The sequence below is a fragment of the Monopterus albus genome, unplaced genomic scaffold (assembly GCF_001952655.1).
Source record: "Monopterus albus unplaced genomic scaffold, M_albus_1.0 scaffold22.1, whole genome shotgun sequence".
Classification (NCBI taxonomy): Eukaryota; Metazoa; Chordata; class Actinopteri; order Synbranchiformes; family Synbranchidae; genus Monopterus; species Monopterus albus.
Window position 1 is genome coordinate 1307701 of NW_018127902.1, and position 12501 is coordinate 1320201.

At 43.1% G+C, this 12501-nt stretch overlaps 1 protein-coding gene across 1 annotated transcript in view; it reads right to left on the reverse strand.

The window, feature by feature from the left end:
- sh3pxd2aa (SH3 and PX domains 2Aa) overlaps positions 1-12501 on the reverse strand; it is a 126310-nt gene that overhangs the window by 32502 nt on the left and 81307 nt on the right. The window contains 1 exon segment of the mRNA XM_020594229.1: positions 11859-11987. Coding sequence (XP_020449885.1) covers positions 11859-11987 — 129 coding nt within the window.

Genomic DNA, 12501 nt, shown 5'->3' on the forward strand with positions numbered 1-12501 from the left:
CGCCTTGATTTTGTCAGTGAGACCGTGTCAGAAGGCCGCACGTAGCGCGCGGTCCTCCAAGCCGGCCTCCGTTGCAAGAACCCGGAAGTCAATGGAGTAATCCAGGACGCGACGAGCCCCCTGGCGGATAGTCATAAGCTCCCTGGCAGCTTGACCCTGATGAGATGAAGGTGAAAAAACAGTCTGTATTTCATCCAGGAACTCGGTGATGGTGGTGCCGATGAGCACACCACTAGAGTCCGCAGCCTCGGCCCAAGTAAGCGCTTTCCCACAAAGCCGGTTGATAACATAACTGATCTTCTCTCTGTCCATGCGAAATGTCCGTGGTTGCTGATCGAACACCCGGCGGCACTGCAGCAGAAAACCCCGGCAGTTATCCACGCTGCCGTCGAAGACATCCGGTTTAGGGATAGGCGGATCACGACGGCGACTGGCAGCACGGGGAGCGGAGTGTGGATCTGGGGTGGCAGCGTGACCGTGGTGAGACAATAGGAGCAAGGTGAGTTGTGCTACCTGCTGGGTGAGAGCGGAGATGTCCTGTTGTTGCTGCTGCAGTGCCTGAGCCATTCTGACCATTTGGGTGGTGACGTGTGCAAGGACAGAAGCGCTGTTTGCACCGGAGCCAGCAGGGTCCATACTGGCCAGTTCTTTCTGTTATGGTGCGCTCGAACACAGAGTGAGCGAGCAGATAAAAAGCGGACCCAGGTGGCTGGCTTCGGTGCAAGCAGTGAGGTTTATTTACAGTGAAGGTAGTGACATATATACAGGAGGAGTAATGAGGTAGATGACCGGGTGTCGATCAGCAGCAGCAGAAAAACAGTCAGTGGTATGGTGGATGATGATGTACCGGGCTGCGGATGCAGAGGTCACTCCTGGGCTGGTCAAGGTGGAGGTGATGATGGCTGTAGACAGAAGAGCAGGGATAAACTGGGTAAGGGAGACTGTGCATCGACCTGGGAGGCGGTGGTTGGTGGTGTAGATTAAATCCAGGGGGGTCCAGAGGAGAGGTCCGAAGAGGAAGAAAACACTTGAGATGGCAGGGCAGGATAATGACTAGGGTGCTAACAAGGACTAGAGAGAACAAAGACAATCTTAGCATAAACTTGATAAAACAACATAACAACCACTGGCCTGAAGACAGAGAAAGAACTGGCAGGGGAGTGACTGGTGAACAGTGTATAAGTATGGAGGAGACTAATGAGGTGCAGTTGGTGAGTAATCAGGGAAGCGGGGCAGGTGTGTTGAATAGTGTAATCAGTGCAAGGGCTAGGCTAGTGTGAGGAAAAAGAAGAGAGGAAGGTGTAGCTGGGCAAACCTGACAAGATCAAGTTACAACAGTTGTTGAATGCAGCCTCATCAATTTTGACATCAGAATGTTGTGAGAGTCAAGGGTTTGTAGAACTGTTCAGTCCAACAAACACAGATTGGAGCATGATGACCCCTATTCAGATGCAAACAAAAAAATCTAAATACAACAGGCATGTTGCCATAGCATTTACCGAGCACAGTTACGCCTCCCAGGGGATCAGTCCATTCCATTTCCACTTACAATGCTGTTAATCTGACCTGAACCTTCCTGGCCATATTACCTTTTAATGTCCTTAAAGAATGCCATTGAGCCTCAGGTCAAAACCTGCATTGTTAGTCCCACTACTTTCTAGAAGAAACACTAAATGCTGGCCGTTCTGCACGGCGTTTCAAACTACAGGATGCAAAGAACATCCTGTAGAAATGGACAATGATGCTGAGACAGAAGCTCCTTTTATTGTATATGCAAGAATACAGGCAGATGGTGAAACTCTCTTGACTTCCATTTGATTATTCACCTACTGTGTAGTTTAGTGAGGCTTCAAAACTTCAAATAAAGCCAAAGTAGAGGTAAAGTAAGTTTAAATACGAGAGAACATATGACCTTTCCATGAAAAACAAGGCAAACAACTGCACATGTCCATGTCCATAACATGCCATGGAAAAACAAGAGTCACGCAGGTGGTGTGGCCAGGTTCTGCCACAGTGACAGCTGTGAAAATGAACCAGCACAGAACAGGACACAAAAAAGGTGTTCAGATAATGAAGCACATACTGTAGAGCCATCTGTCCATACAGCAGAAGCCAGGAACGGACTGTTGTTTTAACAGGTTGAAATCATCATACCTTGTTATTGGTGGCTGGTTCCGCTCTGTGTGTGTGTGCTTGTGTTTGAGTCACACGATGAGCAAAGTGATCCCAGAGCTCTGTCAATCCTCTCACCTTGAATCTGAACTATAATGCATGGTGTTTGACTGGATCAGAACATGAGTGTTCATTTCCTATGAGGTGTTAGGCCTGTTTGTTTTCCAGATTCTTGTTGAAGTGGATCCCAACCTACCTCTTTAGCTAAAACAAACACTAAAACAGAACTAGTCCAACAATCATGTTGTCTTATTTTTCTAAATAGATTTACATGCTGTTGCCAGTTTGCCTGACATAAGATGCCTCTATTCTAGCGGATTCATGAGGGATTCATGAGAAGAGCAACTAACGTCCGGTATTTAGAAAGGTGATATGGGAACAACTGCTCTCTCCCACATTTACAGCTGAAAATATGCAGTGGTGGAAGAAGTACTCAGATACTTTACTAAAGTAAAAGTAGCAACACAACAGTGCAAAAATACTCTGTTATGAGTAGACGTCCTGCATTCAAAATGTTACTTAAGTGAAAGTACAAAAGTATTAGCATCAAAACATACTTAAAGTACCAAATGTAAAAGTAGTCATTATGCAGAATGATGCATTTCACATTTTTGTATATCATATTAATGTATTATAACGGGAGCTGTGTGAAGTCCCCTCCTGCTTCGAACACTCCACCATCACCCCAGTTCCCAAGAAACCCTCCGTCAAGGAAGTGAATGACTATAGATCTGTCACTTTGACATCTGTAGTCATAAAGTCCTTTGAGAGACTAGTGTTGGCACACCTGAAGGCCATCACAGACCCCCGGCTGGAGCCTCTGCAGTTTGCCTACTGAGCAAACAGGTCAGTGGATGATGCAGTCAACATGGCACTGCATCACAACCTGCAACATCTCGACTCATCAAGGACTTATGCACGGATCCTCTTTGTGGATCACCAGCTTTCTGAAAGACAGGTAGCAGCAGGTCAGCACAGGTGCCCCCCAAGGTAGTGTGCTCTCCCCGCTGTTGTTCTCCCTCTATGCCAACAATGGCACCTCAGAGGACCCCTTTGTAAAAATCCTGATGTTTGCAGATGACACAACGGTCATTGGTCTCATCTGAGACGGTGACTAGTCAGCCTACAAATGGAAGGTTGAACAGCTGGTCCTGTAGTGCTGACCCAACAACCTGGAGCTGAATACGCTGAAAACAGTGGAAATTTTAGGAGGAGCTCTCCCACCCTGTCTCCACTCACTAGTCAGTAGCACCGTATCAGTAGTGGAGTTCTACAAGTTCCTTTGCTCCACTGTCTCCCAGGACCTGAAGTGGATGTCCAACATCATCAATATTTGCCTCTAAAACTTAGTGAAGTCAAAGTATGACATAACAGAAAATGAAAATACTCAAGTACAGATACCTGAAAAATTGTACTTAGGTACAATACTTGAGTAAATGTACTTAGTTACATTCCACCACTGAAAATATGAATATGTAACAGAGCAGAAGGGCTAAAAGTGCACTTCCAACAGTGTTGAGCTCTATTTGGAGCTTCTAGCTACACCATGTTTTGGCAGGCAATAACTGCTTGTTTCCTCCCACGGAGGGAAAGTGGAGGTCACAGTGAACACAATGGCACAGTAACTGAGCACAATTATCCTTGACCATCACAGGTCTGGGCCCATGGGAGAAGTTTGGAGAAATGGGAAATGTAGGAGGTGACAGTGGATCTGAAAAATAAAGGTGATAAAAATAAGACAGAGGTGAGAAAGAGACTTGGGGGGGGGGAGAGATTAAAAGAGTGGTGTGGGGAAAGAGAGAAGACAAGGAGGGAGAGCCAGCAGATGTTTGGTCACGGCTTCAAAGCTGTAGTAGTCCATGCTAATTCTGCAGCCAAAACCAACATTGTATTCTTCCCTTTCAGTTTTACATTTTGGGATCACCTGAGCGGTCACAGGAACAGTTTTGACAATGTTGTCTCTTAGAAATGTAACATTCAAAGATGACCCACATGGTGACTGTCATTCTTGCTTCTAATTAGGACCAGATTGCCTGGAGAGCTGCAAGCACTGGAACACAGAGTTGCTTTTCAGGACAACATCCAGAAAACTGCCAAGTTATCTTTCTGCAGAGTAAGCAGAAGGAGAGATTTCAAAGAATATGCTTAAAACAGTAAAACAACACATGTTGCTACAAACCAGCAGTGAAATTAGCCACAGTAATAACTTAAACACTGAGTGCACCAGCTTCATTTTTGGTATTAAACTACAACAGTGCTTTTCTAATGTAGATCCTCATCATTGTCATTGAAAGGGATTCTACTGATCCAACCAGTGGACATGCTTAAAATTATAAAATGTTAATGAACAGACTGAGATCCATACACAATCTCCAGCAATTACATTTATGTATTTGAAATTCTGTTGAACCCCCTGTCTAGCTTTACAATATCCCATGTCCCACTGAAGGTACAGCTGTGCAAACTGCCTATGCAAAAAAATCCCTTAGTTTCATACCTCACACAAAGTCTACCTGTATCCACTTCCCCAGAGCTGATATCATGGCTTCATGCATTACTGCAGCAAGGTAAGAAGTTAAACTACTGGAGGTCATCAAAGATGAGGTCTTTAGGTTGTGTTAAATGATTCATCCTACAACCCAAATCACAAAAAGTTGGGATAGCATGTAAAATCAAAATGAAAACTGAAAATAGTGATGTGTAAACCACCTATGTCCTGTATTACATTTAAAACAATACAGCAGTACATTATTTGATGTGATACCTCATCAGTTTTATTCTTTGTTCAAAATAAATGATAACTTCAATTCTAATGCTGCAACACATTCCAAAAAAGTTGGGATGGTTGCATTTCAGGGCAAGTGATGAGGTAAAACAATGAAATGATGATTCCATTTGAAACAGGTGATGTCAACAGGTGACTGCGTCATGATTTGGTACAAAAGTGGCATCCAGGAAAGGCCGAGCTCTTTAGGAGCAAAGATGAGCCAAAGACCGCCAGTTTGCCAACATACTATATATGTGAAAAAATTACTGAAATGTTTAAAAACAATGTTCCTCAAAGAAAGATAGGAAGGGATTTGGATATGTCACCCTCTATGGTGGAGAACATAATTAAAAGGTACAAGGAACCAGGTGCGTAAAGGGTGCAAGCCTAAACTGGATGACCGAGCTCTCTGATCCCTCAGACGGCACTGCATCAAGAACTGTCACTGTTCTATAAGCAATGCAACCACCTAGGCTTAGGATTAGTTTGGCACATCTGTGTCTGTCAGGAATCGGCTCATGAAGCTGCCGATAATGTCAAGGGGTGAACTCAATTCTATAGCCAGACGAGTAAAAGCCAAAACTGTCTCTTTAATTAGAGCAACGATAACAAACCAAAACGATACAGAAAATTGTAATGAGTCATTACAAGCTGATTAGTTAAAACAACTGAAAATGCACCTGCATTTTTTGTGCATTTTTAGACTTTCAGTCAAATAAAAGACTGTTTTTCCAGTCATCTAGTTCATCATTGAAGATTTCTTAAAAAATAGTGTTACCATATTGTGTCGTCTCATTCTCGTGAAGCCAATATCGTGCATTATCTTGTCTCATGAGCTAAATGTATCATCACACCACTAGAGAGATGAGGTACTACGACTCTGACTACTTAATACTACTTTGTAAAACTCAGATAATATATTCAGCAATTAAGATAAATTTGTTTTGGAATTTCTGTGAATTTTTGATGAATTTGGAAACTACAAGGAGATGGATTTGCAGCTGTCCTTGGCTTCTTATCCACAGCAGTAGCCCCTGAGGTTTGATGTTAACACCTATTTCATTTGTCAATCAAAACTGATGAAAAAACATTTTTAGAAGCAACGTTAATATGAGCAAACTCTGCCACTAAAACTATTAACTGCTACTGATAAACACAGCTACTTCTATCACTACAGGTTAATGAGAAGATAAAACTGTGGACGTAAAAGATGTCATATACCATGACTGTGAACCCACTGTCTCCCTACACTGTGGACATCCCAAGTAGGACCTGGGGTTGCTAGGGACTGGGTATTCTTGGGCAATGTATGTGCTGTACTTTGCTTGTTTGTTGCTCATCAAAGTGAAGAGTGAATAGCAAACATTTTAAAATAAGCACTAGTGGGGAAATTATCAAGATAACTTCCAAATGTTAACTTACAGTGGAGAAACTGCACCTCATCTCTGAATTAAAAACAGGGTATATGAGAGGGCTCCCCTTTCATGCAGTGTCCTCCCAGAAAGTCAGAGCCAGTTTCATGGTTCTCATCTTTATTGTCTTTATTGACACTATAAGATGAAAGCATTACATCCCAGTTTGAAGCTCATGTTACCTGTTGAGGTTTTCATAAAACATGGGGGTCTTTTCACTGAGTCAGTCTTGTTAGAAGTGAAAGAGGATAGCCAGTGGCAGGGCTTTTAACAACCAGTGTTGAGCAAACAGCATGCTCAGTGGAGTCGGGCTAAACCCCCCGCCTCCATTTGGTGTGTGTGTGCATGGGAGCATGTGCTACCACCCTCTAGCTAAAACATCCTCCTCTGACACACACCCCTCTGTGCTAACATTATCAGCATGCTCATTGCAGACAACAGACTTTTCAGAAATGCAGACCATACAGCAGCCTGTGAACTTTCTGTCAGTACCTCTACATGTTTTTGTTATGCTTATTGAAACATACTGTTTTTCACTAGAGCTGCTGAAGGTGGCTCCATGCCCAGCTTAAAGTACAGTCCTTCCTGAGCCCTCACTAGCCCCAGATTATCTGAGCTTAACTCTGCCAATGAAATGATTGAAGCAGTTTAACACTTTTCTTCTGCCTGAGGGTGAAGCTAACTAGCGCAGTTAAGCTAAGATATTGTGATACTAGGTCATCTCCTGGCTCAAGATCTAGCTCCCTGATTGATGACGGCTGTCTGAGTTATAGCCTGGAGGCAATGCTAAGGCTACCCTCAGGCCTCCAATGTGAACTGCATCAAAAATAGTCTTCTCTGCCTCTGAACATTATTTAAGATAGCCCTCAGTACACCTTGATTAAAGACATAGGCTTCATTTGCCAGTCCAAGGTGAGGGGTACTGTATGTCAAGCTTGTTTCTTATGTGAAACCATTTAAAGCTCCCTTCAGATGAAGCTTGTAAATGGAATTCAGTTTCTGGCAATTTCATAAAGAATGGCCCTTGACAATCTGCTCAGTATTTTAAAATACAATTCATTCCAAAGTTTAAAATGATATTCTTCAGGACTTCATTTTACAATGGCGCCATCATGAATTATCAGCAACTACTTCAGCAGCATTACTGGATATATTTAATGTTTACTGTAGCTTTGCTATCAATGGGGCTGTTGTTGTAGTACAGAAGCAATTTAGGTGATTTATTGATTAGCTTTTTCCATTTTATATAATTGTAAATCATTTTTATTTTTTACATTTAATTGACATTGTGCCTTGAGGTAAGGCTTACCCTAAGCTAACTTGACCTTGAGTGCACTGTTTCTGATACAAAATTTTAGTTCTCTGTTGTTTTTTTTTTGTTGTTTTTTTAACACTCTCTGTTTATGAAACTGAGCCATGCAAGGAACAGTCTCAAGTCAGACACTGCATTAAAGACACACCTTTGGAAAGGCGCCATGGGTTAGACTGAGTGCTGCCAGCCCGACCAGATTCCCTGGGCACTGGGAAAGGTATGGTGGGAACATGTAGCCAAAACTTTTGGCACAGCTTCTCCCTTAAACAGTAGTGTGCCTGCTGACAAGCAATGCCACATAACTGAGAGATGCATTTAATGTTTCCATGAAGACTGTGGCAATTAATCACTGAAGTCCATACAAAAACATAACTGTTATGATTTCCCAAAAGAGAAGATTAGTATTACATGGTAACACACCAGGGAGTCATACACTACAGCATGCCTTACATGCTGTAGTGTATGACTCCAGAGAGGTAAGAAAATATGTCCAATCTCTTTAAATAAACTGTAGCAAAATGCCCCTAAAACTTGGCAGATATTAAGACAATGGCTTCTCCGGCTGGCACTGTGGCTTGGGCGGTACACTAACCCAAAGGATCCTGTTTGCAGTTAAGCATCAAGGTCCTCCTGGCAGATCCATTAGTCTTGCCTGATGAAACAAGGGAAAAAAGACTATTTCTCCCCCCATATATCTCCCCCTCTGTCACTGTGGTCACACAGTACAAGGTTAGCCAATTGAATGTCTTCTCTGAGATGATAGAAAATGAGAACGAGAACAGCTGTAGGATAACAGGTTATGAAGCTACCTGTATCTGTTCTACACAACATTAATGGATGGGACATTTTCTAAAGTAATTCTGAGAATTGTAACTGTTTTTAGTTAGACAGCAGACAGCTGACAGAAAATGATGGGAGAAAGAGGCAGGGTGATTCCAGATGTTTTCACAAGGACGCTCCAATTACATGGTCAGGGCCTTGGACTAATAACCACCAGGATGTCCCAAAGCTACAAAATGTAACATATATTCTGTATACAATATACTTTAAAATGTATATGAACCTATTACTGCTCATGCTCACTGGTAGAGCCTAAAGGCTGAGCTATGATCAAAATTAACCACTTCATACAATGTGCTGTCCAGCCACATCTGAAGTGTTTATAGCTGTGTCAAATAGCCACACTCGAAGGTGGCGCCTGCTGTCAGTAACAGAGGTTGTTGTAGGAAAATTCAAAAACAAACCACCAGACCAACAGCAGCAACACATGAAAAAAACACAGTGTGTCTGTATTATAATTTTCTGACCTCTTGGATCATACTTGTACCATCATCACAGGACCGCCCCACACAGTTTCGCTATGGCCGCTATGGGCCGTGTTTGGTTTGTCTCCTTCTTAAGGCAGATGCTTCAAACCCACCTACTTTCTTACCTCCACAGACCTGGCCAGTAACTGCACAAAGGGTTGTGAAGGTCAGATTGTTGGTTTCAGAGAGTTGCAAAAGTTGTTGTCCACAATTCGAACATTGTAGTACAAACTGTATTGCTTCATGTGTCCAATCTGGTGATCCAAGAGGTGTCTCAGAATTCTTATCAAGCATCTATCTAACACAGGTCTGTGGCTTGACCACTGACCAATCCTCTCAGTCTTCCGGTGCCTCCTCTTTGTCCAACACAGCACATAATTTAACTAGTCACATATGCAGATTAATTTTCTCCAGCTGGGACATTCCTCTCTCCAGACACTCTGTGGTTCCCATGTCAGAGGAGGAACCACAGAAAGAAAACCAGGACAGTGGCCCAGACGAGGCCTCTACTCCTCTCTCCAGGATGATTCGGACCTATCCAACCCCCTACCCTTTGGTGCTAGCAGTGCCCATGAGATACTGCAACAAAGGATAGACACAGAATTCACACGCACAGAGCCATAAACACCCACACAATCACATCCACATGCACACTAGCCCTCCATCACACACAGCTTATGATATAACCAGTTTTCTAGATGACCATGGGCCATATTGACACAGCACAGTGAAACAGCTGGGTCTAGACTTGCGAGGCCAATAGCTCCTCACAGGGGCAAAAAACAACATCTGACTCCAAAGTTGAACCCATAATTATATCATGTCAAGCCTGCAGACATTTAAAAACTGGTTGAAATATTCTGTGCTGGAATGAATAACAGTATGTTAATACATGATTCTGACTGTGTTCAATATGTGGAGTAAAAAAAACTATGTATTTGAAGAAGAAAGCACGAATAAAATATAGATTTCAGCATTTTCTGGAGAGGATTAAAGGATTTCATGGTAATCAGATTAGGACAGCTAAGAAAATAAACTGCCAGGACTGTCAGTGTCTTTGCACTGAAAATGTTAAATAGGTACGCAGAAACCAGGAGGCTGCAGCAAAGTCTTGAAAGCGGGAAGAGGACTGTGGAATATTATAAGAGCTCTCACATGCATTTGTCTTGGAACAGCCTCTGAGTGATGTCATCATCATCATCGTCACCATGGCTGTTGTTCCACTTCTTTGGCGCATTGAATGACGACAGTACACATATCCAGCTCCTGGGCAAGTTCCTCGAAGAACAATCACTGACCGATCAGTGATAAATGTTAGAATGGAGCTTTCAAATGGATCTGGTGTCCAGATGTACAGGAAAGGATTACAGAAGAATATTATTGTTCCAAAGGTACACTAATGAATATTCACTATTCACTGATGTGTGGATCAAACACCAAAAAAATACTGTAAAGGTTCATGAGAAAAATGAATTCCTCCTCAAGAGTTCACAAGAACACTTGAGATTTCAAAACCTCCCAAACAAAACTGAAAAGAGTGCCGGAAACACAAACGGCCAGGACTTCTGGAAGACACTGACTTGCTAGAATACAAACCTGAACCAAAGTGACACACACACACACACACACACACACACACACACACACACAAATCACTTCAGATTTATGGTCATTTTACTTCTTAAAGTAAACTTATAGATTTAGCTCATCTGTCTGAGACGCTCCTGTAACCAAAGTGACACACACACACACACACACACACACACACACACACACACAAATCACTTTCCATGCAACTTCTTTGCTCTGTCATAACTTCATGTAACAATTATCTCATTAATGCTGACAGTGGGCAAATGGGAAAGGCACCAACTCATACATAGAGACGACAAACAATTGGCCCATTTAGGCACTTAATCACTCAAAGATGCACAAGCCAAGATAACTTAAAGAGAAGGAATCCACATGCATAATCACTGTATAGATAAAGAGAACGACAGGGATGCAGTGTGTTTGTGCCAAGCTTTCTGCTGAGTTCTCTTGAGTTGTGCAAGCTGTTGGCTGTCAGTCGTTGTTTGCATGGAAAATGAGATCCAGCTCTGGATTGCTAAACAGAATTTCTACAGAGAGGGTGGGAGGCAAGGTGAAAAATGAAGTTCTGTAGCTCTCGTTGATGCACATACTATCAGGGTTTAGTTCTGGGTTATTGTCCTTGTAGTTCACTGGATACACTTGGTACTCCCTCATCCTGACAGATGTTTACTTTACACCTTTTGTGACCTAGTTCCAAACAGAAAATAACTGATCAAACATCTTGATTCTCACTTTTAGAATGCTAAAAAAACAACGCCTGAATATACTTGACATTCTTGTTGCAAAAGGCAAGAGACTGGCCTTCAGCCATAATACACACACACACACACACACACACACACACACAAACAGAGACTGAGACTGACTGCTGCCAGCCAAAAAGCACCTCCAGGTGTTGCCAAGTAGGAGATTGGGAGAAGAGGGGAAAGACAGAGGGAGAGTGGAGCAGAGACCTGGAGTTGGGGGACTCTAGCAGACATAGGAGACTAAAAAAGGAAGGAGTAAAATCAAGAGAAAGGAAAGAGAAAGGTGCTGAGTGAGCACGACTCTGTGTATGTGAGGAGTATGTTTATGCTACTGATGTGTACTCAGAGAGAGGCAGATACAAACAGGAAGAAACAAACAAAATGTCAAGTTCTGAGAATGTCATTTTCAATAATTCCACACTTTTATGATACTTTTCAACGTATTATATGTTAATAATGTCCTTTCATGGATCTCAGTGTGCAGATGGTTGTTAGATTTCAACAGCCTGGCACACACAGTACAAAAAAAACAAAACAGAATCCACTCACCACTTTCGCTCTTCTCAATCACATCCACAGTCTCACCGGCCTTGAGGCTAATCTCCGAGTTCTCCTGCCTCTCGTAGCTGGCCACGGCCACGTACTGCTCCAGCACCATGGGCTCCAAGCTGTCCATCCCTGAGGGGAAGAAACAGGCTGTCAGCCACCTGCCTGCCTTGGCACCCGGTGAACGCCCGCTGCAACCGACTACACCGCTGCGTGCCCGGTACGTCGCCATTGGCCAACCCCCGCTCCCTGCTGCCACTGTTCCTCCCTGACCAATTAGAAGTTGAATTCACGACGTGGCTGCATAGTTCTAAACGTCTGGCCATATAGATCAGTCGAACCCCAGCCCGCAGAGAAGGACTGAGAAGCATTGGAAGGAATCAAAACAATAGGGGGGAACAAGAGGAAAATGTCTGTAGGGACTGCATCTTGCACCTATAGAGGATCCATAACCTGAACCAAAATTTAAGATCCAAAGGAAAAGGCAGAGGGAAAAAAGCAAAAGGAGAAATAGTAGAGCCTAAGGGTTAGATGGGAAGAGTGTGGAGTGAGTGAGTGGAAGAAGGCTGAAGTTTCTCTGTGGAAAATCAACAGTGCGGTTAAGAGGAAAGGAGGAAAGGCCTCCCCTCCACTGCCGCTGGGAGCC